Below are 26,778 nucleotides of genomic sequence, written 5' to 3' on the forward strand. Positions count from 1 at the left end.
TTTATTTTTAGAGCTAACACATGAGTTTCTACAGATATTGGAGAAAACGCCTAGTAGGTTGAAGAGGATTCGAAACTGGAGGGTAAGAGAATTGGTAGGGTTTGATAGACTATCAAATTTTTCATTTATCTAATAATTACACAGCTAATCCAGTTTGAATTTTTGTGGTTAAGAAGTCTTATTTCCAGTATTCCTAAATAATTGCAATGTATCAAAAGCTAAATACACATATAGTTTATTCAGCTACTGTGTCCAATGGACTTTGCTAAGTATTTTACAAATTTTTATGTCTCACAGAGATGGAAATATTTTTTTCATTTTACAAATAGGGTAGTTAAAGCCTAGTGAAGTTATGTTGCTTTCTCAAATGGCTAGGTGAAAATTTAACCTGTATCAAATTCCATAATTTGTGCCTTCAACATTTTGTAGCCTGTTTTTTGCCTGTAAATATAGAATTATTATAAGCAAAGAAATGTGTTAAACCTTGCTATCATTGCTTCTTTTGTGTTTTATTTAAATAGGCTAATCAGGCTAATCAGGCGGCTAAGAAACCAAAAGTAGATGGACAAGTATCAGAAACGCCACTTCTTGGTTCATCTTTGGTCCAAAATTCCATTTTAGTAGATAGTGTTACTGGTGTGCCTGCAAACCCAAGTTTTCAGAAACCATCTACATCAACATTCCCTGCACCAGTACCTCTGAATTCAGGAAATATTTCTGTTCAAGACAGCCACACATCTGATAATTTGTCAATGCTAGCCACAGGAATGCCAAGTACCTCATACAGTTTGTCATCACACCAAGAATGGCCTCAACATCAAGAATCAGGAAGGACAGAACAGATATATTCACAGAAGCAGGAGACATCTTTGTCTGGTAGCCAGTACAACATCAGTTTCCAGCAGGGACCTTCTCTGTCACTGCATTCAGGATTACATCACAGACCTGACAAAATTTCTGATCATTCTTCTATTAAGCAAGAATATACTCATAAAGCAGGGAGCAGTAAGCACCATGGACCAGTCTCTGCTACTCCTGGAGTCATTCCTCAGAAAATGTCTTTAGATAAATACAGAGAAAAACGTAAACTAGAAACCCTTGACCTGGATGTCAGGGATCATTATGTAACTGCCCAGGTAGATCAGCAGCACAAACACATGCAGTCACAGGCCACCAGCAGCGGCTCTGTGACTTCTCCCATTAAAATGAAAATTCCCATCACAAATGCAGAAAAACCTGAAAAATACATGGCAGATAAGAAGGAAAAAAGTGGATCCCTGAAATTACGGATTCCGTTACCGCCCACTGAGAAAAGTGCCAGTAAAGAAGAACTGAAAATGAAGATAAAAGTTTCTTCCTCAGAAAGACACAGCTCTTCTGATGAAGGCAGTGGAAAGAGCAAGCATTCCAGCCCACATGTTAGCAGAGACCACAAAGAGAAGCACAAGGAGCACCCCTCCAACCGCCACCACCCCAGCAGTCACAAGCATTCCCACTCACACAGTGGCGGCAGCAGTGGTGGCAGCAAACACAGTGCTGATGGGATCCCACCCACTGTTCTGAGGAGTCCTGTTGGCCTGAGCAGTGATGGCCTTTCCTCTAGTTCCAGCTCTTCCAGGAAGAGGCTGCATGTCAACGATGCATCTCACAACCATCACTCCAAAATGAGCAAAAGTTCCAAAAGTTCAGGTAGTTCATCTAGTTCTTCCTCCTCTGTTAAGCAGTATATATCCTCTCACAACTCTGTTTTTAACCATCCCTTACCCCCTCCTCCCCCTGTCACATACCAGGTGGGCTACGGACATCTCAGCACCCTCGTGAAACTGGACAAGAAGCCAGTGGAGACCAACGGTCCTGATGTCAATCACGAGTACAGTACAAACAGCCAGCATATGGACTACAAAGACACATACGACATGCTGGACTCGCTGTTAAGTGCCCAAGGAATGAACATGTAATCATTTGTTTAGGTCAATTTTTCCTTTCCTTTTTTAATTTAAAAATTGTTAGAATGGAATCCTGATCTAGCAGTGGTAACACCTGCTATTGCTGCCACTGTTTCAATATTTGTAAGTGCTGCTTTATTCTTCATTCTGAAAAGAAGAGATTCTAGTAAACAAGTCTTTATCTCCACATATGATAGTGTTATAAATACTGTACAAGCATGGAAGGTGCAAACTCAGTATTTCTACAGTTGCAGCTGAGGACATTAGGATGAATGGCCAGCTGCTTCTAGGAATGTAAGATGCCTCACGCTTTGTTATTTATAATTTGAATACTGTAGCTATATTTTGTTTTTGTTGTTGCTTGGCTTTTGAATGAGTGTAATTTGTTTTCTTTTGTGTATTTATACTTGTATGTATGATTTGCATGTTTCAATGTTAAAGGGATAAAACAGTATATTGAAAACTGTTTACAAGAAAGTGGAGAAAAATGTACATACATTTTTGTATGTTTAGATATTACTATAAATACTCAGGATTGGAGCTGCTTGTAAGTATAACAATATACAGAATAACTTTATTTTACCTTGTCAGAGTCCATCACTAATCTAAAACCAAGGTGGCACTTTTTCATGTTAACCTTAAACTCTAGGCCTTACTGGAAGCCTCTGAAGTGGGGGGGACACTTCACTACCAGATGGTATGTGGTGCCACAGATGGTCATTTGCACTGTGGTTCTGTACTTCTGCCTTCAGAGGTCCTGACCAGATTGGCTGCTGAAAGAGCCCCTAGTTTTCTGAAGGCTTGAAGAGGAAAAAATTAAGTTTACATACTCTTGATGTGAAGTGCAGTTAAGTATGTTGGTTTGTCGCAGTACTATAACACAGAGCTGTTAGTAATGGTTATGTAGATTACTGTGATTTGAAACCAAATTCACAAAACGTTCATAGTGGAAAATTAGTTGTTTTTTTCTTAAATAACTTTAACACTACATAGTTTACCAGTAAACAGGAAATGCATTTTCTTTAGCATTCAGAATGACACCATATTCTTAAACATACTCCTCCCCCAAAGTGTGTTTGTGTGTGATGCCATATTTCTTTTGCAGGTAAATGCAGTCTTCCTTATAAAAATCAAATTAAACCTATTGCTCTCTCAGTTCTTTTATATTCTAACAATAAATAAAAAGAAAAGATCACTGTGCATTGTACCTATATTTATAGCTTAGCAGGAACCTCTGAGGAAAAAGTCAGCCTCCAGGTAGACAGCTAGTGGAGGTTTTTACATTTGTTTGCACATCTCAGTATATTCCTGTTGAGGTCAAATTGGCACAATGTGATTTCTGAATAAACGATAGACATTAACTTGTTTAAAATTTGTCTTAAACACCAGTAATATCAGTTCGGTTTATCAGTGAGTCATGTATTTATTCTGTGGTAAATCTTTTAGCTGTTTAGTACCTTAGAGATGGGTTGAATTCAACTTCTGTTGAACAGAAAGCCGTTTTAATTTTTCCTCTATGTATATGAATTATTTTTGTATAAAAGTCCACTGATATGTGCACAATTGTAATTTTACTCCAGTGTGTTGCAGTTGTAAATATTAAGAGTTTAATCTCATGCTCTAATTTTATTTAGCAATTACCTAATTTGCCAGTAGCTTTATAATTTGTTTAATGATAATTGTTCATTATTTTGTCAATGTTATTTGAATTTTAGGGTACTAGGAGCCTCTTTCTAGGGACTTTGCCTAGTTAGCATGTCATAACATTTGTTCTTGTTTTGCATAACTTTAGCAATCTTTGTCATTATGTGTAACTTCGTTGTTCTGTATGACATTATTGTATCCACAAACATGATAATTTTGATACAGTTATACTTTGACAGTGGTACATAATCCAAGGACTAGTATAGAATTAAGCTGAGTGCAGAATTAGGGAGGGAAGGGTTTTGTTCTTGGTAATTTAGATGTGAAATTTCTAAGGAGCTATCATGTGAGACTACATAGGGTGTTTGTGCTACTGTATACTTAGGGATGACAATACCAGGAATTTTAATATGATTTTGTAAAGAATATCCAGAAAATTAGTGAACTTATTTTCAGTATGACATAGAAAATAATGTGAATATTTAAGGTCTGTGACTATACTTCACAAAGAATTTGCAGAATTGTTTGAGATGTGGGAATAAAGGTAATTTTGTTGAATCTTTATTGGTGCTAATGATGGACAGTTAAAAGGTAGCTAGTGTATATTGTTATGGGTCAGTACTTATTAGTACTTCCAAAATTAAATTTGAAATGCTATGTATTTACTCTTCACTCTGTAAAATGTAAATCTTTACAATGACTTTATTTATTAAAGGGCAGCCAGTTGTAATTTCTACAGGATTGTGTGAGCTATTCAAACTCTTTAACCTCTGAACAGGATATTAACTTCCAGAACCACAGTGGGGATAAATACGGAAATTCTTTGAAGTTTCACTTCCATTCAATGAAAATCCTTCCAATTCATATTACCATGAATTTACTTTAGCCATCTCATTTGCATGAGTAGTTCATCAACCTGGTCCCAATAGTCTCAACCAAAGAAAAAGACTCCAGTAAATGGAGTCTTCTTGTAAGTAGCCATAAATAAACCAAAACAGTATCATCAAATTTAGGTATGAAATTCCACATGTGCAAAGTACTGTTAAGGTGAAACATTTTTGATGAGATTTTTAAAAATATTTGAAATATTAAAAAGCATTATCTTTAAACAGCCTATAAAAGAGTGATTCATTTTTTTAGTTGTGTTTTCCCTAGATCATAGATCTGTTACCTTTATGCATAGGCACATTGCATACAAAGGCTTTACTTCTACCTCTTTCAACTAATTTTTCATTATTGACCTGTGCCCCCTAAATATTTGCCTTAGCTACTTAAAAATACAGTATTTTCAGAACCAAAGCAAAGGAATATCTTTTTACAGAAATATTCTTGCAGGCCTACTTTACAAGACTGGAAGTAGTAGTCATGATTGGTTAAGACCTTATAAAATCCTTAGTTCTTTTTTCTTGTTTAACCTAAGGTTCATTTCTTATTGTAGGTATTTAAATATTGAAAAGGCACATAACCAACCCTTTGGTTTATCTTTGAATATAGGGAGAGCTGCATCTGCCTCTTGCTGTGAGAACACAGTTCATTCTGGTTAGTGGTCTAAAGTGTCAAAAATTTCTACCATGATACCTGGTTTCATGAGGGATGCTTACATTACTTTGTACCAACACATTGTAACCACGCAGTGTTAAAAACCTTCAAGGTTGAAATTTTTCTGAAAGTGTTAGCCAGGTAAGGACCAGGTCCTGGGCGTGTGATCTACACACCAGCAGCGAGGCTAGATGAAGACGAACATGCCTGCCTTCCTGGGATGGACAGGGCTCTTTTCCAGTGAGTACAGGGAAGAAAGATGTAAGCTGTTAAGAATTGACTTTGGCTCTGGATAAAAGGGGCTGGAAAAGGTGATGCAGGCTTGGTTCTAACATAGGCTATAAAGTAAAGGTATTTGCTGCTTTTGTATTAGTTGTGGGCAACAGTCTGGAATATTCATGTGTAAACAGGAGGAGGCATCATTTGGTGATGGCTGTTCTCACTAGATAATCACAGGAATAGCTAGCTACCTGGAAGTTAATTCAGAGTTTCAACATATATTCAGGAATGTGAATGGTCTTTTGTGGTTTTGCCCCTAGCCTCCATTAACTAGTTTGTTCCCTGTCTTCCGCCCTCCAGCCTGCTGTCATTGACTTTAGGACATGAGAGTCCTCTTGTCAGTAGAATACCTTAATTTGGGGTCTATCTCCTTGGAACTAAAGAAATGACTAGTTGAGGTCTTCTTTAGATACTCAAAAAATTTTTTTTCATGTTACCGAATGCCTTGCCTTAAAAGCATTTAGTGCATTTTTTTGTTGTTATATTTAGTAATTTAAATTGCTGAGTTTTATCTCTTAACCAACCTTAAAAATTGTTTAGGCCCTGGCCGGTTGGCTCAGTGGTAGAGCGTCGGCCTGGCGTGTGGAAGTCCCGGGTTCAATTCCCGGCCAGGGCACGCAGGAGAAGCGCCCATCTGCTTCTCCACCCCTCCCCCTCTCCTTCCTCTCTGTCTCTCTCTTCCCCTCCCGCAGCCGAGGCTCCATTGGAGCAAAGATGGCCCGGGCGCTGGGGATGGCTCCATGGCCTCTGCCTCAGGCACTAGAGTAGCCCTGGATGGGCAGAGCATCGCCCCCTGGTGGGCATGCTGAGTGGATCCCGGTCGGGCGCATGCAGGAGTCTGACTGCCTCTCCGTTTCCAGCTTCAGAAAAGAAAAAAAAGAAAAAAAAACTGTTTATATGTGGACAACTGTTAGGTACTCTTTAAGTACCCATGGTTGATTAGCTATTTTAGGGCTTTGCATTTACTATGGAAATAAGAAAGGTTGTATTACCTTAAAGGAAGACAGTTCTATTCTCAAGATATTTCACCCTTCCCAAATTTTATCTAAATAGGAAGTAACTTTCTCACCAAGTACCATGCTTAAATTGCTAGGACATTTTTATGGACATCTTGCTGTCTTATTTATTTGAAATGAGCTTATACAGGGATTTTTACATTGGAAAAGCAACACATTCTGTCCCTGGCCTCCTAGGGTGCCAGGTTACTACTAGACATTTTAATTTGGGAATTCCAAAGTCAGCTATATTAATTTCTGAAATTTGGTTGCTGTAAGCTGACATGTAAGCCCAGAAGTTTGTTTTGAAAGAGAAGTTTGCTTCTGAAACATCTGTACTTCCAGTGGGTCTGGGATGCTCAAAGTGTCGTCAGTCTGATACCATGCTTCCATTTGTTTCACAAGGTAGAACTGGGCACAGTTAGCTTTTGCACCTGAGGCTCCTTTTTCTGCCCTCTGTAATTTACCATCTCTCTTTTGCCTGACAGGTTCTTTAGGTAGGTTGATAGCAAGGTACATTGAAGGTTGCGCAATTAGAAGTAATTTTGTTCTTTAAAGGTGACAGCCTGTTCACTGTGATTCATTAGTCTCAAAAGTAAATTCTGAAGGCTAATATCCTATATTTATACTTACAAGTTTTAGGGGGAAGCCTTACTTAAAACCTGTTTAGCTATTGGTTTAATTTGATGTGCTTATTGTTAATGATGAGTACTTCTTATTTTTAAGGTGTGTTTTTCAAGCAGTTTTACTCGGTTTGAAAAACTTCACATGTACTCATTTTGTTTTCAACAGTGACTGGAATTTCATTTTCTGAATGTACTCGAATCCCCCAAAGACTATTGAGTCAGATGTTTGCCGATAGAAAATCCAAAACAGGAATGTGTGTATATGGCATGAATTCAGTTAGTCATTGAATTTCAGTTCAGTATCTATGACAAGGAATTAATAAAATCTATGTATTGACAACTTAAATCCAAGGCTCTAACATGTCTTGTTAATATGGATCAAATAATTTTTGGTCACTGGGAAATGTGGGGAATGAGGTCTCTACTATAAATTACTCTGAGTAACTTCAGGTAGCATTGTCCACATTTCAGTTTGGGCCCCACCACTTTCTTCCCTACAAAACGGGGATAGTACCTGTTCATAGGGTGTGGGGGTTAGGGCTTGGGTGATGGGGAAGGGCTAAAAAGAACAGGCGACATGGAAGAGCATTTTAATAGGAGTATGTATTTGGGGTATTAAGAGGGATGGTGAAGGTGCACTAAACTTCAGTGTGCTTGAACACTGCATGCCTACTGTTGACAGAATTTTAAGTTGCTCACTCTAATTTATACTTTGGGACTTTTTTAAACTCTTCATCACCCCTACAAAAAGCAAAGAGTAGTTGGAATTATCTGGAAAGGGAATTGGCCACAAAATATATAATCATAAACTGCTTTAATACTACTGCTCTTCCCTCACCCCTCCTCCTCTCCCCCACTGATTTTCCCTCCTTTCCACTTGAAGGAAAATGAAAGCCTTGTATGGCTTTAATAAAATAGAAGTAGGATAGAAAAGTTCCTCCTCTAAAATGCATCTTAAGCCTAAATGCAAAATGAATGTTTTGAAATCATGAAATCATATTAAAAGGCTTGTCTTCATCTTAGTTGATAATACCTACCAGTAAGGGCTTGTTAACATACAAAGTCGGTAATTCCACTTAACCAAATTTAATAGTTCCATTTAGTGATTCATCCTACTCCATTGTCCTCTCCCCTCTTACACCCGCCCCTGCTGTTTCAGTATAATACAAAATCTGCATTTTTTTTTCTTTTTGGTGACAGGGACAGACGGGAAGGGGGAGAGATGAGAAGCATCAATTCTTCGTTGCAGCTCCTTAGTTCATTTATTGCTTTCTCATAGGTGCCTTGATGGCGGGGGGAGGAGCTACAGTAGACTGAGTGACCCCTTGGTCAAGCCAGCGACCTTGGGCTCAAGCTGGTGAGCCTTCCTCAAACCAAATAAGCCTGTGCTCAAGCCAGTGACCTCGAGGTTCCAAACCTGAGTCCTCTGTGTCCAGTCCAAGGCTCTATCCACTGTGCCACTGCCTGGTCAGGCAAAGTGCATTTTTGTTTTAACTATGATGTGAGTTCCCTCCCTCCAACACCACTTCTCAAAACAGTGTAGGACATTTACCAATGAGGGATTTTATGTTGTCATAAAATCAAGAGGCTTATTTAGACCTTACAAATGTCCAGGGATACCTGAACTCGGGTTTTGTTTTGTTTTTTTCTTTTAATCAAGTCATAATCAATGGTAGTGTTACAGGGGTAGCAACAAGACCTCGATTCTTGTCTTGAGAGAATTCAGTCAAGAGACAAAATCCAAGTACATAAAGGAATTTATTAGCCATGCAGGAAGAAAGAGGACAGGGGACCTTGGTGACAAGTTCAGGAGGTTAGCCTGAGATGAGCTGCCACTGCCCACTGTTCCCTGGGGAACAAGTCTCCTGGGATCCTTAAGAGCTTAGGAGGAGAGGGACAGGGTGGGGGAAGAGGAGGCAGTAGGGAAGAGCACAGGCGTGCTCCTGTAAGGCCCTGGAACCTCAGTCATATGGGATTTTAAGTGGGGATTTTAGGGGAGGATCTCGGAATATTCATCAGCTCTCCCGGTGTGTTCTTTTAGTTCTCCACTGACTGGTTGGTGCCAGGGCAGGGGGTCGTCAGTCAATGCAGCTGGTCCTGAGGTCAGCCATGGCTTTCCTTTGGTTTTGTTGCTTTTTCTAGGCCTGGAGCTGAAACACAACTGAGGCCTGGATGTTATCTCTAGGGGTTAATGCTTAAGAACTCTTCTCCAGCTTGCTTTTCTTTTTTAAGTAAGGGGGAAAATAGACTCCCACATGCGCCCTGACTGGGATCCATCTGGCAACACACCCTTTCCCCCTCCCCCAGGCTTTGTGGGGCTGATGCTCAAATCAGTAGAGCTATTTTTAGCACCTAAGGCTGATGTACTCAGACACCTGAGCTATCCTCAGCACCTGGGGCAACCCTTGAACCAATCAAGCCATTGGCTGGTGGGGGAAGAGGGAGAGAAGCAGATGGTCACTTCTCTGTGCCCTGGTAATTGAACCTAGGATGTCCATACGCCAGGCCAACACTCTATCCACTGAGCCACCAGCCAGGGCCATAACTGATTTTATTTATCAACTATGAATCTGGGAGCAGCAGGGGTAGCACTCTAAAGTCAGGCAAATCTGCATAGCTGTCCCAATTTCCACCTACCATTTAGATGGCCATATGAAAATCATTTAGCTCCTAGCCCTACTGTTCATTAATAAAATGGAATACCAACTAAAACCCAAACAACAGCCTGGCCCCTTTCCTACTAAGGAAGCTATAAAGGAGTCAAACACCTGTGCAATAATAGTAGCATAATTCTATTTTATGCCTTAAACACAATGACCAACAGAATAACAAAGCTCTTAGGTCCAAGACTTGCCTATTGAAACTTGAAAGTTTTGGCCTGACCTGTGGTGGCGCAGTGGATAAAGCGTCGACCTGGAAATGCTGAGGTCGCCGGTTTGAAACCCTGGTCTTGCCTGGTCAAGGCACATATGGGAGTTGATGCTTCCAGCTCCTCCCCCCCCTTCTCTCTCTGTCTCTTCTCTCTCTCTCCCTCTGTCTCTCCCTCTCCTCTCTAAAAAATGAATAAATTTTTAAAAAAAGAAAATAAAAAAAAAGAAACTTGAAAGTTTTGATGGTTCTGTTTAATATTCCAAAATATTCCAGAATTCTGTATCAAAAGATAGATTTGTTAACACCAAAGGCATAAGTCCATTGTGTGATTTGTATACATAGTGTAAATACCTTACTCCCTGCCCTTTCCCCATAAGGGTTAATAGGCCTCCGTGTAAATAATTGCTCCAAAATAAGATATAACCATTTCGATTTTAAAGAATACTAAAGATCCAAACTAAAAAACAAAAACCTGTGAAGTGCAATAAAGCAAAGCACAACAAAATGAGGTATGCTTGTAAGTGAAATAATGTACATATCCCTTAATTCCTTCAAACACGATAAAGAACTGTTTAAGTTGGAGAGAGAAGGGAGCACAAAGACCTGCCTAGATATGTTGGCCTAAACTAATACCTGTTTTACCTCATCTGGACTGTATTTCACATTTATTTCTCAAAAACTTGAGGCAGCAGCTTGATTTTAACAATCTGATAACTGGTGTGAGAATACACCTAAACTTTGTAATTGTACCATGTTGAAATGATAGCAGCCAGTCTTTTTTTTTTCTAATCTGTAGACATAAGAACAATAGGTGTCAATGCCATTTAGTAGATGAGTGGAGTTGACAGCTATAGAAACCTTATTGAATACACTTAGTCCAACTTAACACAAGGGCTTGTAATAATTTTCACAACTTGTCCATGTTCATTTTTGTGAGGTTCACCAAAGTTTGAGAAATGAAAGTGAAGAGTGACCTCAGTGGGGATGTCCTTCATTCAAGTGGAGTGCCCTGAAAAAGTTTATACATGGTGACTCACTCTCCCCTTACCCAGTCTAGCTTTATCCCTCTGGCTGGCTTACATTTAGCTGGTTCTAGATGACCAAATTCACTCTGCAAGTAAGTGAAGACCTCAAATCCCACTAGACATTACAGGAAAGCAGCCCAAGGTTTATGAAGCTACCTTGAATAACCCAGCTTCTTGTAGGTGGAGACTAATGGGTTTGGGGACCCTCTGATAACAAAATACCAAGGCCCTTACCTCCTTCTGTTAACCTTGCAACAATCAAGTGTCTGTCTACTTTTAACTTCTCACCTTCCTCAAGTGTCTTTTATAAAAATTAAATGAGTCTTTACCCGCCAAGCCATTAAACACAATTTTTCTTGTTTTTATAATTTATTTTAAACTAATGACATTAAAATTGACAAGACAAAAATAAGATACATTGTATGAGCAGTAGAGATTATAGTTCCTGGATAGTCAAAACTGTAAATACTGGAAAATATACATAAGAAATGGTGCCTGAAGCTTGAAGAGACAATATGTAACAAACTTTTCAGTTAGAGACATTGCAGGATCTGATTAAATTGGGTTAGATTGACTTCCCTGTAGGAAAACAAATTCCTTAACCATCATTCCCACAATCAAGCAAAACATTTCCACGCGAAGCAAAAACAGATTATTGATAAGGAAGCTGGAAAGAGGGAGTTCTCTTCAGAAAGGAGTGCTCCAGGAGCTGCGCAGCAGACGGTCTTTCATGCTGGTCCCTGAAGAGAAAAACACATAAGCCACACTCCAAAATGTGCATTCCAACTACATCTGCTTAACTCAGAATACCAACTTTAAGATGAAAATACAAGCTCTGCCAGTCAAAGGTGGACTGTGTCCAGCCTCCGTTTTCAACTGCGTCATCATAGGTAAAATGGGAATAACGGTAATACCTAATTCATTAGGAGAATTAAATAATGTATATACAGCTTTTTATTACTATTATTATTGATGGATTTTAGACAAAGGTAGGGAGAGAGAAGCATTCACTTGTTCCACTTGGTTGTGCATTCATTGGTTGCTTACTATATGTGACCTGACCAAGGATCAAACCTTCAACCTTGGTGTTTTGGGACAATGCTCTAAGCAACTGAGCTACCCAGCCAGGGCCTTATCTTCAGCTTTTTTTTTTTTTTTAAGATTTTATTTATTCATTTGAGAGGAAGAAGAGAGACACAGAGAGAGAGAAGGGAGGAGGAGCAGGAAGCATCAACTCCCATATGTGCCTAGACCGGGTGAGCCCCGGGCTGCGAACCAGCGACCTCAGCATTTCCAAGTTGACACTTTGTCCACTGCGCCACCACAGGTCAGGCTATCTTCAGCTTTTAAATAGTGTCTGACACATAGTAATTGTTCAAAAAAGTAGTAGCTATTTTGATTAAAAAGTAGGCCCTATTTTTCACATTGTGGTTTTTGTTCAGTTTCACGTTTAATTTATACACAAGTAAAATAAAAATTTTTAAAGCTTAATGCACTTTTAACAAGCATTAAATTTACTTTTAAAATGTCTGAGGCACTGCCTGACCTGTGGTGGCACAGTGGATAAAGTGCGGACCTGGGATGCCGAGGTTGCTGGTTCAAAACCCGGGGCTTGCCTGGTCAGGGCACATATGGGAAACACTACGAGTTGATGCTTCCCACTCCTTCCTCCTCTTCTCTCTCGCCCCCCCCCCCCATTCTCTCCAAAATGAATAAATAAAATATTTAAAATGTTGGGAGGCACTGAAATCCAGAATTGAAAAGCCATTAAGAAGACATTTAAATATGCTCTGGTGATTATTTGAAGTGACCATATTTGGGGCACTCTTGAAAGAGCATAAAATAAAAGGAGACAGTTGCTCAATTATTGCAATGGTGATTTTGGTTTTTTTCCCTCAAGAAATCAGAAGGCTTTTGTCAATGAACCAGTCAACAGATATCTGGAATGACCTGTTCCAAAGGTATTCTTTTGGTGAAATTGGTATCTTTGGATAAGTTTTGAAGCAGATGACCACCAGGAATAGCCCAGATGAAAATGGAAACAAAAAATATTTTGGAAAAAAAAGGTGATGATAAATTATTTAGAAATGAAAACCTCTCCCCTTCTGGCAGCTCTTCTTCCCCACCTTCAAAAAATCTCTCCAAAAGTCCTTCTCTTAATCTGGCTACCATTTCTAATTGCCATCCTATTTCCTCGATTCCTGCCAAATTTTCATATGACCAAAACCAATGACATCTTATCAACATTTATTATCTTAAATCCTTAACCTTAGGGCCACTCCTCTCTACAGTGTGTCCCTAAAGTCATGGTGCACTTTTGACCGGTCACAGGAAAACAAAAGATGATAGAAATGTGAAATCTGCACCAAATAAAAGGAAAACTCTCCCAGTTTCATACCTATTCAGTGCAGTTTGATGTGGGCTCATGCACAGATTTTTTTAGGGCTCCTTAGGTAGCTATCCCGAATAGCCTCTACAGACTCGTCACTGACTGATGGCCTACCAGAACAGGTTTCTCCACCAAACTGCCGGTTTCCTTCAACTGCTTATCCCACCGAGTAATGTTATTCCTATGTGGTGGCGCTTCATTATAAATGAGCCGATATTCACGTTGCACTTTGGTCACTGATTCGAGTTTAGCGAGCTACAGAACACACTGAACTTTCCTCTGTACCGTCCACATCTCAACTGGCATGGCCGTGGGCTGTTCCTCTGTATACAGTGTATACTATACACGGTGTTACGTCATCATCTGCGCATGCGCACATGCTGCCACATCATCCTACAGAAACTGGGAGGGTTTTCCTTTTATTTGGTGCAGATTTCACATTTCTATCGTCTTTTGTTGCTTTCCTGTGACCGGTCAAAAGTGCACCATGACTTTACAGACACCCTGTATATAGAAATTGCCCTGTTAAAACTAACCATGACTGCCTGACCAGGCGGTGGCACAGTGGATAGAGCGTCGGACTGGGATACGGAAGGACCCAGGTTCGAGACCCCGAGGTCACCAGCTTGAGCGCGGAATCATCGGGTTTGAGCAAAAGCTCACCAGCTTGGACCCAAGGTCGCTGGCTCCAGCAAGGGGTTACTTGGTCTGCTGAAGGCCCATGGTCAAGGCACATAGGAGAAAGCAATTAATGAACAACTAAGGTGTCGCAAAGTGAAACGAAAAACTGATGATTGATGCTTCTCATCTCTCCGTTCCTGTCTGTCCCTGTCTATCCCTCTCTCTGACTCTCTCTCTGTCTCTGTAAAATAAATAAATAAATAAATAAATAAATAAATAAATAAATAAATAAATAAAAATTAAAATTCTTAAAACTAACCATGACTTTCTCATTACCAAATTCAATGGACTCATTCTCCTGGTCAGCTCTGTGGCATTTGAAGTGTTCACTACCCCTCCTTCCTGAAATCTTAGCTTAGGGAGTGAAACTGGTCTCTTGGCTCTTCTTCTACCCTGGAACAACTCCCTCCTCTCCGTCTGTCTCTGTATGCACATTGTTATCTTCTCCCATAAACATTTTTAAAAACATGATCCGAGGCCCTCTTTTTTTTCACAACTAGTAGCCTTATGATTTTGAAATACATACCTCCAGTCTTAATGGCTTATCTGAGGTCAAATTCCATAGCTTCAAATTTTTCTTAGATGAAGGGACCCTCATCAATTTCCTTCTCTATTTCTGTTTCACCACTTTCTATTATAATTCCTCCCATTACCCAGAATCAAAACTATGAAATCTTATCATCCTCTCTCACTAAGTCCTGATTCACCTTCTCCTGAAATGTTCTGGAATCCTCTTTATAGTCCCAATGCTTCCACCACCATCAAAGTCCAAGCTCTGGATGGCCTTCTATTCTCAAGCAGCCTCTATTTGAGGTCTTTCTGTACACTGCATCTGACCAGCCTTCCCAAAGACTTTATTCTTCATGGCATTCTCTACCCCAAATCTTTTGCAGTCCCCTGCTCTTCACTGCCTATTGAAACAAAGCTAAACCCCTTGGCCTCACATCCCAGACTTTTCAGCCTGCCCATAGGAATATCCCCACCCATGCTTGCTTCTTATTGCTCCCTGAAATTAATTTCCGTTCTATTAAATCTTTGTACCTGCTCTATATCTTATGTCTACTTCTAAATATTCAAGATACCTTACTCTTTTATTTCTGACTGTCCACACTCCAAGGAGTATTATCGTAAACATCAGGTTCTTGTGTATTTAAGGTCTTTGCCATAAAATTTCAGGAGATAATTATGTGTTTGTATATGACATGAATTAGGTAAGGTGTATTAGTATTCTCCCTAACAGTTACTGACAAAGGAGCCCTGATTAGGTGCCCCATACTCTGCTAAGCAATTTGCATACACTATTTTATTTAACTTCAAAACAACCCTATTAACTATTAGTGGTGTAAGCTGTGTGTTGCTTAATGAATAAAACAATGGTTTAAAGGGAGATCCATAAAGAAGATTCTACCCTTTCTCTTTAAATCTGTGTGTGCGTGCACGCACATGTGCTCACATGTGAGTAATGACAACTTGAAAGAAAATGAGACTAGCAATTAGTTTCCGTGGATCAATAATAGATAATTATTCAATTCAGAACAAAGCAACTACAGTAGTTTTAGAGCTAAGACCAATCTCCAAAACAAGAACTGTCCATATGATATTCTGATCACCTTTATGTTCCATTTGTGATTTGAAGAGGGGGGGACAGCTGTGTCTCTGGGGCTCTGCCCACAGAATTAATGCTGGAACACCTACAGTGTCTCTACGTCTAAGGATGCCCAGAACTGCACCCCTGGAGAGTGTTTTTCTGCCCTGCCCTACAGGATCCCCTGATATCAACCAGGATAGTCTGATATACATGTGCTGTAGTTGCTTTGTTCTGATATAATCTCAGAGGGAGACCACCTTCTGAGATTCATTAAGGAAGATGTAATGAACCTCCCTGGGAATTGGAGGTTGCCATATATGCTTGCTGAGAGCTGGGGCACTAGGATTGTTCATCTAGGAATAAGAAAGCATACTGCCTTGAAAGACGAGATTGTGTTTTATTGAGTCTCAGGCCTTCCTCGTCCTATACATGCATCTAAATGTTGAGCCTCACTAGACTGTTCTGTAGCATTCTGGAGGCCAGGTGGGAGAGCTGCAGCACTTCTCCCCTACTCCTTACCTTTCCCCCACCACATACACACACATTTCAACCAGAAACACTTCTCTACTGTTATGTTCTTTTTCTTTGAATTAAGATTTTGTATGCACTGGCCGGTTGGCTCAGCGGTAGAGCGTCGGCCTAGCGTGCGGAGGACCCGGGTTCGATTCCTGGCCAGGGCACATAGGAGAAGCGCCCATTTGCTTCTCCACCCCTCCGCCGCACTTTCCTCTCTGTCTCTCTCTTCCCCTCCCGCAGCCAAGGCTCCATTGGAGCAAAGATGGCCCGGGTGCTGGGCATGGCTCTGTGGCCTCTGCCTCAGGCGCTAGAGTGGCTCTGGTCGCAATATGGCGACGCCCAGGATGGGCAGAGCATCGCCCCCTGGGGGGCAGAGCACCGCCCCTGGTGGGTGTGCCGGGTGGATCCCGGTCGGGCGCATGCGGGAGTCTGTCTGACTGTCTCTCCCTGTTTCCAGCTTCAGAAAAATGAAAAAAAAAAAAAAAAAAAGATTTTGTATGAGCAGAGAGTGCCTGGCTAAGGAAAGTTTGAAAACCACACAAGTGGATAATCTCTAAGGTCCCTTACAGTTCTAACACTTTACCCAGATTTTCATTCCATAGATACCAGGGGGCATCAGAACTGGAGAAAGGCAACTTATTGGGGCTTTTCTACTTCCCTAAATACTCCCCCACTTTATGCTTGAATGCTCCAATTAGAGATCTGTTCCTTTGGCTCAAAATGGTCACCCTCACTTTAAATGCAAGTATTTCTGGGGGAACCGATACATTAGTGTCAGTCATCAATCAATCAACCAATCAATTTATATCAAACCCACTATATGAATGAATTTCTCACATGCTTTTCTGAGAGTTAGTTTCAGGAAGAAAATGAGAACAGTGGTTCCCTGAGAGGAACGGGAAACCTAAGCATAGATGATGTCACTTCACCTTGGCCAGTCCCTGGGAAGGTGTCCCATTGGTAAGAAAGTAGACCTTTAGCAATCTTTGCATACCTGTTGACTTGGGAAAGGATTGTAGGACCTAATAAGACATTTAACTGTGCCCTTTTCCACTTGAAGCATTAGCTTCCACCCTATACTCTGATACAACAAGGAACACAGTCACTCAAAATGGCTAGTGATGATTCCTTTTGGCACAGAATCACTCCCTGCTTGACTTCATAATGTAAGTGGGAGGTTTGAATGAGCCATAAATTGCAGGGTAAATGTCAGCACTTCAAATCTCTGGGAGTTTATCTTCCTCTGTCTGCTTTCAGTTTCTTACCTGGTTAGGCACACCCGCACGAAGTCTGCTGCGTTTTCTGAGAAGTATTCTGGTAAGGGAGGCATCAGCCCTCTGTGTGCGCCAATGTAGAACATGGCCGCCATTCTGTTCATGGAAGCCAACGGAGGCTTCCCTGTGGCCATCTCAAACACAGTGCAGCCAATACTCCAGATATCCGACTTCCTTCCATAGCCAGATTCATTGATGACTTCTGGGGCCATCCAATATGGAGTTCCATGCATGGACTTAAGCATGTCACTGTGGGTGCCACTTAAGCCAGTGCAGGCCAAACGTTTGGCACAGCCAAAGTCAATCAGCTTTATTATTCCAGTAGGCATGAGCATAACATTATTTCCTTTGATGTCTCTATGCACCACACAGTTCTCATGAAGATAAGCAACACCTTGCAGAATTTGTTTTGTATATTTACAGAACACCATTTCAGGCAATGGCCCAAAACGGTTTATAATACTAGAGATTGAGCCACCAGGAACAAACTCCATAAAAATGTTTACAGTGTTCTCTTCCAAGAATGTCCCCAAATAGGCCACAATGTTGACATGTTTCAGTGCTTTGAGCAAATCTACTTCTTCCTGCAGTTTTCGGTATTCTTTTTCCGTAGCTAATTTATCAGAGGTATCCAGAACCACCTGTTTTACAGCTATTAGCTGTCCTTGGCTAGTTAGACCACAATATACCTAGAAGCAAACCAATACCTTATAATTAAATTTAGTCCAGTGTTTCAATGGAGCCAAGATGGGGATGAGCAGCATTGTGAATGGTTATCAAAATGGCTTGGAGTCAAGTGCCCTGGATTGGTTAGAATCCTGGCTTCACCACCCCATTGTGTAACTTGGGCAAGTTGTATACAATTTTTTACTTTAGTTTTTTCTCATCTATAAAGCATAGTAACAATCCTTAACTTGACAGATAGGATGACTACATGAGATGGTATTTTGGGCAAGCTCCTCACGTAATGAATAAAACGGAGCTGTTTCAGCTCTAAAGCTCTGAGAGAGGGAAGCAGGTCCTGAGAAGATTCAGTAGTCACCCCTGTCACATGATTTCAGTAGTTTCATGTCTTCCTATCTTTTCACTGATTTCCAAAATGTCTCCCTCCAGAAATATAACATCCTCTATCTGGGGGTCAGTCTTTTCTTTTGCTTTTTTGTTGTTGTTGTTTTGTGTTTTTAGGTTTTATTTATTGATTTTTGGAGAGAGGGAGCAGAGAGAGAGAGAAAGAGAGAGGAAAAGCAGGAGGCATCTACTTATAGTAGTTCTTCCTGTATGTGTCTTGACAAGGCAAGCCCAGGAATTTGAACTGGTGACCTCAGCATTCCAGGTTGATGCTCTACCACTGCGCCACCACGGGTTAGGCCAGTCTTTCTTTATCAATCTATATAATACTATGTGTAGTGCTAAGACTTCAAGTGGTCCTTTTTGCAGTTCACAACATGTAAGGAACATCTTTTGTTTTTGCCACTCAGCAATGATCCCCCCACTTCTGGCAACACAGTGTAAGCTGCTGAACAAGGACACTTCGCTCCTACTGGACTTGAACATAGGACAGTGAGAGGCTGTCCTAGGAAATGCAACGGCTGAGGTACCAGCACGTGGGGCCTGAGAGAGAGCTGGAAGGAGGGGTTAGAGAGGACAGATCCTCATGCCAGAGTTCCACCTTGGAAACCGCCTGTGCCCAGAGCCAGACCTCCTCCAGATCTTTCGGTTCCAAAGCAGTGAATCTCTTTTTTCTCAACCAGTTTGGGTTAGGTTTCCTATTACTTGAACTGAAATAGCTCTAAAGAAGAGATAATGATGAGGGTGGGAGGGGAGGGCTCACTCGGAGTGTTAAAGAGGGAGGGGGCAAGGAGGAGTGGGCATTTTTGGTTTCATCTTGTTTCCCGTTTAACTTACTGTGCCGTAGGCTCCCTTCCCAAGGATTTCACCCTTGGTCCACAGGATAGGTTCTTCATACTTTAAACTATTTTCAGAAAATATCTTCTTTTCATTGAGAAATGTCTTCTCATTGTATATTCCGAACCCATTACTATGTCTCTGAAAGAATGAGACAAGAAGAAAAGTCACCGTTAAGCTCTCAGTCCTTGGGATGGAAATAAGAAGTGGAGAGTAGAATTGAGTTGTCCTTTCTTCTGCCTGAGGCTAAACTAACTAGAGTAAGCCAAATGTGCACCCCTAACTAATCACATAGGATGCCCCTTCTCATTCGCCTGCTTACAGTTTCCCCATGCCAAATGCCTCCAGTCAGGTCATAGCTGAAGCTTTCCCTTTTATTCCACTATAAAACATTCCCACTTCTCTGCTTGTCTTTGAGTTACTGTCAAATACAAGTGATGGTGGCTGACTCCTCTGCTATAGTGAGCTCTGAATAGACAGCCTTTGTTCTTCACGGATTTCCACAACACATACACACTCAAACGCACACATTTACATAAGCATATATACAAACACTTACATACACATACACATATTTGGTCACAAACATATATACAGATAAGACTCTGTCTCATACATGCATGCACAGGCATAATAAGCAAGTCTAGTGGTCAAGACCAGGTGCAAGAGATTGAAGATTCGTGGCCCAAGGCACACTTGATACTCAAAGGAGAATCTGCAAACCAGCTGTATCAACATCACCTGGGAGCTTGTTAGACATGCAGATTCTCAGGCTCCACAATATTGAATCAGTGTGTACACTTTAACATGCCTTCCAGTAGACTGTGAGAGGCCCTGCCCCAGAGGAAACAAGTATCTCTTTGTAGAATTTAGAACATCGTTTCCAATTGGTTGATCATGACCAAAAATGCTTTGTTTTGATCTACTTTACCAGTTGTTAAAAATAAATGGTGATGGTGATGCAGAGGCACGGTGAAGGCCCTTAATCAATAAGACTTCCTTTAGGGTCACCTTCCTCACAAATGAGCACACGTGCCTCCAAAGGGCCATTTGGGTTCCTTCTCCCCATCCTCTCATGTTCCTCTATCCAAACTGAAATTTAAGGATGCTTGAAAAAAGAAGAGGTTACCAAAGGTTACTTTTTGACTCCATGATTGCCAGGGGGGATTACAACTGATTGTATCTACTAGTTTGTTAGCTTTCCCTCATCGTGAAGGGCAGAACGGTAGACTCCCCACAGACACACGGGCACCACGTGCTCCCATTTTCCACCCCAGCCCAGAGGCCTCACTGAATCACCATCCACCTTCCCGCAGAGAACAAGGTTACCATGAAGGCAGAGCTGGCCTTTTAGGACAAGAAATATCTCTACGGTGATTAAGTGATTAAAGGTGCGCAGCTGGAATCAGAATACCTGGCCCCACCAGTCACTAATGGGGTGATTTTCTAACTTCAATTTCCTCATCTGCAACGTGGGGACTTGCTATTAGCTTTAATATTTAGCTCATAGAACTGTTACAAAGCATATGAAGGAGACAGCATGACACACTTTGCACATACATGGTAGTTCTCAGTACACCTAGTTATGATGTAATTATTTACCTAGAGTATTCTGATCAACTATTTAAAATCATTATTCCTAGGCCCTGGCTGGTTGGCTCAGTGGATAGAGCACCGGCCCAGCATGCAGACACCCCAGATTCCATTCCAGGTCAGGCACATATGTGAAGCAACCATCTGCTTCTCTTCCCCGCCCTCTCTTCCTTCTCTCCCTCTTTCCCCAGCAGCCAGTGGCTCAGTTGGTTCAGTTGTTGGCCCTGAGCACTGAGGATACCTCGGTTGATTCCAGCATTGGCCCCAGAGAGGGGCTGCTGGGTGGATCTAGGTCAGGGCACATGCAAGAATCTGTCTTATCTTCCCTCCTAGCCCTTAAAATATTAAAAAATAAATAAAAATAAAAATTATATCTGATCCCAACATAGTCTGATACAACCTGAGTTAATGCTCAATAAGTAATATTTCAGCTACTGTTTCTGTCACTAAAATTTGAGAACACGGGGCTTGTATACTTCAGTGAGAACTAAAACAAACAAAACCCAATTATCTGTCAATGTTCTTCTTCCTCATTCCCATGCCAAACAGATTTTTTAAATTTTTATTTCAAGATTATTGTGTATGCTTGCTTGAGAGCAATGGCAAAGTCTTGTATCCCACCATGTCTCTAGTTCTTAGCCCAGAGCCAGAAGCACAGTAACCATCACCAGTATTTTTGTAATAAACTAGTGAACTAGATGGTGAGCCATTTCAGGGACCATGTTAATTTCTTTCTACTCACACACCACACAGAGCAGTGTTTCACCCATCATTATCTCACTGCTGATGTTTGTTGATTGAAAATTTCATTGCTGTATAAAATATTGACCTATTTAAATAAGTAGTTTTGCTATATTTATGTACTCAAAAATTTTCCATTGTAATGTAGGTTAGCTAAATTCCAGAAGTAAAGCAACATAATGGAAAACATTTTAGCCTGAGGGTCAGGGAACCTGGGTTCCAAACTTGCAATCAGACAATGAGACTTGGATGAAATTACTTAATTGTTTAGGATTTTTTATCTCTCATTTGAAAATAAGGGGTTTGAACCAGATTTTTTCTGGGGTCCTTTTCTACCCCAATTAAATCACTGACTCTAATGATACCAACCTGTATCCTGACATTTGTTGTCTCTCCACCCAGTTCTTGTGTGGTACTTCCTCTCCTACTGAAGACAAGATTTAGATTTTCAGGATCTGTTTCGTTGGCCATTATCTGGCAAGAGTTATCTTTCTCATCGAGAGCTAATAGTTCTTCAGCTAGAGAACCTAATAGTTCATCTGTCAATTCTTTGTTCTTCATAGAGTCTAATATTTCTAGGGAAATTGAATTTGTATCACTTAAAATTTTTCCAAACGTTTGATGTACAATTGACTTACTAGCTAAATTATCATGATTTAAAGAATGTGTCCAATGTTGATATGTGTGGGAAGATGCACTTTCTTGTTCCTCTTGGAAAGAGCAGTTCATAAGTGTTTTATACTTATCTATCAAACTATCAAACTCTCCATCATTCATTAAAATGTGGTTGGCATTTATTTTACCAAGAGATGCTATATTCTGCTTTTCTTGTGGTACGTGCTTGCTGAAACTCTTCTCACTGGGCACTGCCCAGCTGTTTTCTGAAAGGAAAAATGGGGTCTGGTGATGTAATTCTTCAAGTTCATGCAGATTTCTGAGGCTCATGGCAAGTATTTGATTGTGAAAAATGTCTCCTTCATCGGCAGACTCTCCCACAGAGACTTCTTCAACAATGGACAAATCTGAGGCAGGAAAGAATTCATTCTGTTCAGTGGACTGCTCATGAGTCTGGGCAAAGTTCATGGGCTGAACTTCATCTTTGGAAGAGAGAAAGTGATTTCCTAAAGACTTCATCTGCCATGCTGGTTCTGAAATACCACCATCATTTTCAATGTCTTGTGGGTTGCTACCCACAGTTTTGCAACCCTTTTCTTTGGAAATTAAATTTTTGTGTTTGTGTTTAATTCCAAGCAAAGCCTTTGGGGATTTAGCATGGAGTCTTTTCTGAGAAAGTCTTGTTCTGCTATTGCTGCTCCTCTCACTGTGTGAAGACTGACATTTGCCTGTGATCCACCTGCCTAGGGGAGCTGAGCGTATCTCTCGGTGATACCTGTTTTCATACCGTTCGGCTTCTCTCATGTGACAATAAACAGGAGTCCCAAACATTTCATAGATTCCAGGTCCATTAGCAGTTGAATTGATTTCTTTGAACATGTCACTATACTTAAGATCTAGGTAATTTAGTCTTGACTCTGTTGGTTGAACAGCGAGAGGAACTGAACACTTTTTTATCCTTGAATTTTTACAGATGCAAGGAAATGATTGCTTTTTAGGTTTCAGAGCCTGGTAAGTCGATTGTTTTTTTTCTATCTGTGGCATTCTCCTTTGAAACTTGGGTGATTGCCGAGATCTGGGGTCAACAAGGCCCAGAGAAGGGAAAACTTGAGGTTTTATGCTGGTTTTATGCACGGTAGGCTTAATGGAATCTTCAGTGGAAATAATGGAATTCTGAGGTGTCCTGTTACTGGGCTTGGTTTTTGAATCCAATTTATTTTTATGGGTTTTCATCTTACGCCTATCACTTTCCTGGTATGCAAATAGGTTGAAGCTACTGTTGTTATAAAGGGTGCCCTTTCTTTTATGGAGGCTTGGTTTGGCTATTGCTGGGTCCTTGGGAGGCTCATCTCCAGGGAATGAGATGTGGACGAAAGGCACTACCCCATTCATTTCTGGTTTAGTTGGCTCTGCGACTGATATTTTTATATTTGTCTCCATGTTGTTACGACCTTCTGGGAGCTTTTCAATGGGGCTGTCAGGAATTACATTGGACACACTTTTAAGTACAGCAAACTCTTCTAAAATATGATTTGGCCCAATTATTTCACCTTTGTGCACTGAAACACTTTTGGAATCATCTTCATCATCTGTAGTCTCTTTATCCTTACTTAGATTTATTTCTGAATGCTGGGCTTCTTGGAACTTGATTAGCATAGTATAGCCAACGTCTGAGTTTTGTTCATTGTTTCTGGCTACAGAATCTTCTTTTTTTTCTTCTAATGAGAGATATCGAGTGTTCTTGTCTTCTGCTTTTCTTGTTTCACTACCAAGGCAGCCAACATCCACTTCCCTATCTGCAGAGAAATGGCCTTCCCTAAACTTCTCAAAGGACACATCTCTCCTTTTCTCAAAGTGAGAGATTTGAATTTTGTTACATCCTTCTGTTTCATTAGACTTCTTATTCTCCTCCATCTCCAGGTGTGGTTTGTGATGGTTAGCCTTCCAAAAAGAGCACATGTTTCTGGACCAAATAAAGCTCTCAGAAGACCTGAGAGTCTGATCCAAAAACACCTTAAATGGCGCTTCTGGTTGTTTGTTTGATGGTCTAAACTCAACAGGCTCTGAGAGCTTCGGTATGAAAGATACAAGACTTGGAATAATTCCTTCTCTCTCTTTTCGATCTTTGTGATGTGGGGGGATAGTAAGAAGATGACCATGTCTCATGGGGAAGAGTGCCAAGGGTAGCAGAGGGAACTAAAAGGAGAGAGAGAAAAAGCTAATGAATACAGAAACATGTATTATATCCACTTATCTGGTTTAATAATCTGAAGAGATTCTGAGATTCTCTTAAGGTAGGCCTGTGCTTAGTAAGTACAAAGCTATAACTGGAAATCACAATTTTAAAAGCTGAAAGCACATTCCCAGTGTATTGGTTTTGGTTTTTTGTTTTTTTTAGGACCAAGTAAAATAATACTTTAAAAAACCAAAATTATCATGAAGATTCATGGCTATATATTTAAAGAAAATTTCTTATCATGTAAAATTTAAAAATATAAGATGAGACATTATATTTCTCTTCTCTTTTTATTTTTCAGAGAATCGATCTACGATTTTTAAAATTTCCACTTAGAGCAGCTTAAAACTGCCATTTACATTACTTTAACAATGAGTTACAGACTAGCTTATGATTTGTATCCAGAGCACAACTACTACTCATTGTTTCTGCTGAACAGTTTTGTTGAGGGTGGCTTTTAAATGTGCCACACTATACACTTGAAAGTTAGCAGCCCTGATGGTTTTTAATTTCCCTGTGTTCTCCAACTAGTTTCAAACTACGCTAGATTTTGTTATCATCAACCGCTAGAGGTCAGTGTAACCCAACATATAATATTCAGCTTTCAGGTCATTAAGCTATAACTCTACTCTGCTTTTTCATTGGGGCCTTTTCCTGTACATACAGATTTAATACCTAATTATATCAGAGTATTTAAGGCTAGATCATGAGTGGTAACTGAGAGCTATAAATTTAATTTTCATTCTGTTGCCACCATGTGTAAGAAGAAAGGAAAAAGATAGAACCTGAAGCATTAGAATCAGGTAAGATGCAGAGGAATCCCCCAGTTTTATTGCCTAAATGATTTTCCCCATTTCTCAAAAAGAGCAGAAAATAAAGACACATTCTCCAAGCGCTTAATCATCTCAATAGCGGCCCTTTTTTTTTTTTTTTTTTAAGTTGTGGCTATCATATCTTTTTTTTAAAAGATTTTATCTATTGGTTTTAGAAAGCAGAGCAAGAAAGAGAGAAAAAAAGGAGAAGGGGAGAAGGAAGGAGTGGGAAGCATCAACTTCTGCTTCTCATATGTGCCTTGACCAGGCAAGCCTGGGGTTTTGAACTGGCAATCTCTGCATTCTAGGCTGATGCTCTATCTACTGCGCCACCACAGCCCAGTGTAGCAGCCATTTTTAAGCCAGTAAACCCCATTTTACAACAATAACAGTACCTATGCATTTTCTCAAAGGCTCCTGGACACAGAAGAGTTAGACAGTTGAGAGAATTGAAAGGTTCTTCTAAATGCTTTACTTATAAATTAGACAAACCAAAAAATCTTCCTGCTGCTGGAAAAAAGAATGACTTGCTTTCTAGATATGTTATAAGAATACAAATCTAAACATATCTGAGAGAGCTACTCCCTTCATTACATAGAGAACAGGAAACACCCCAGGAACACAATATACATGGCAAGGTACAATTTTCCCAGAAATTATTTACTACTTTATAAACTGTATGTGAATTTTTGTTTTTCCAAGAAATAACTGCTGAAGATTTTGGTTCTGAGTTCTTTGATAGAGTTTGCCTCTAACAACAAAAATTCTTTGGTGTTCATCCTTAGGTCAATAACACTAAAACTAATCTTACCTCAATGCTCTGACTGCTGGATTTCATATCAGAGGTAGAAAACTCTATAACAAGAAAAAAAATAATAGAAGTTTTATATTCTTAGTAGTAGAGTGAACACAGTCAGCCTTACACCAGAGTTTGGATATGGAGTAATCTTGGTGCAGAGGTTTGAGAAAGTCAAAGTTAAGAATTCACCTCCCCAGGTGAAATTCATGAGGTGGGTATACCATGATTACACAGAACTTTAGGCTACTGCCACTAAAGGGGGTTGTTGTTTCTCATATACATGTGTGTATACAACATGTATGTATAAATATAACATTCTTATTTCTCGTATACATGTATGTTACATATATGTTGATGTATATTTATATTTATATGCTGGCAGGAAACACGAGATCTCTGGACCAGAGACCAGCACATTTATTACTCACAGGGCTTCCTAGCACCAATTCCTGACACCCCAGTTCCAACAGGGCTATGCACTGAGAGTCAGGTTTACCTGTGCATGCAGTGGGGTTGCCCCACAAGAATGAACACAGGAATTATGAGACTTACAGCTTATATAGAATGTTTGGCACATGGACCCATCTTTTCCTCCTGAAAAAGAGAGGCTTAAAAAGTGTCAGCAAATGTCTCCAGGAGGAAGTGCCTATGGGTTTTATTACCCTTGATACAAGCGATATACCCTTTCTTTCTCTCTGGAGCAA

The 26,778-nt window shown here is 40.3% G+C and overlaps 2 protein-coding genes across 10 annotated transcripts in view; one reads left to right on the forward strand and one right to left on the reverse strand.

Annotated features, from left to right (window-relative positions):
- The window catches only part of CCNT2 (cyclin T2), a 52,405-nt gene extending 46,420 nt beyond the window's left edge, over positions 1-5,985 (forward strand). For 2 of the 3 annotated variants that reach the window (XM_066344880.1, XM_066344882.1), the window contains 2 exons: positions 12-82; positions 522-5,985. In XM_066344880.1, coding sequence (XP_066200977.1) covers positions 12-82; positions 522-1,958 — 1,508 coding nt within the window. In that variant the 3' untranslated portion in view covers positions 1,959-5,985. The remainder of the gene's footprint in view (positions 1-11; positions 83-521) is intronic. The other variant, XM_066344881.1, reaches the window with a different exon arrangement.
- Positions 5,986-11,284: 5,299 nt separating this feature from the next.
- The window catches only part of MAP3K19 (mitogen-activated protein kinase kinase kinase 19), a 66,508-nt gene continuing 51,014 nt past the window's right edge, over positions 11,285-26,778 (reverse strand). For all 7 annotated transcript variants that reach the window (XM_066346293.1, XM_066346298.1, XM_066346297.1 and 4 more), the window contains 5 exons: positions 26,087-26,130; positions 21,982-24,423; positions 19,279-19,419; positions 17,365-18,062; positions 11,285-11,665 (listed from right to left, as the gene is read on the reverse strand). In XM_066346293.1, coding sequence (XP_066202390.1) covers positions 11,578-11,665; positions 17,365-18,062; positions 19,279-19,419; positions 21,982-24,423; positions 26,087-26,130 — 3,413 coding nt within the window. In that variant the 3' untranslated portion in view covers positions 11,285-11,577. The remainder of the gene's footprint in view (positions 11,666-17,364; positions 18,063-19,278; positions 19,420-21,981; positions 24,424-26,086; positions 26,131-26,778) is intronic.

This window comes from Saccopteryx leptura, chromosome 7 (assembly GCF_036850995.1).
Source record: "Saccopteryx leptura isolate mSacLep1 chromosome 7, mSacLep1_pri_phased_curated, whole genome shotgun sequence".
In the NCBI taxonomy this organism is placed as follows: Eukaryota; Metazoa; Chordata; class Mammalia; order Chiroptera; family Emballonuridae; genus Saccopteryx; species Saccopteryx leptura.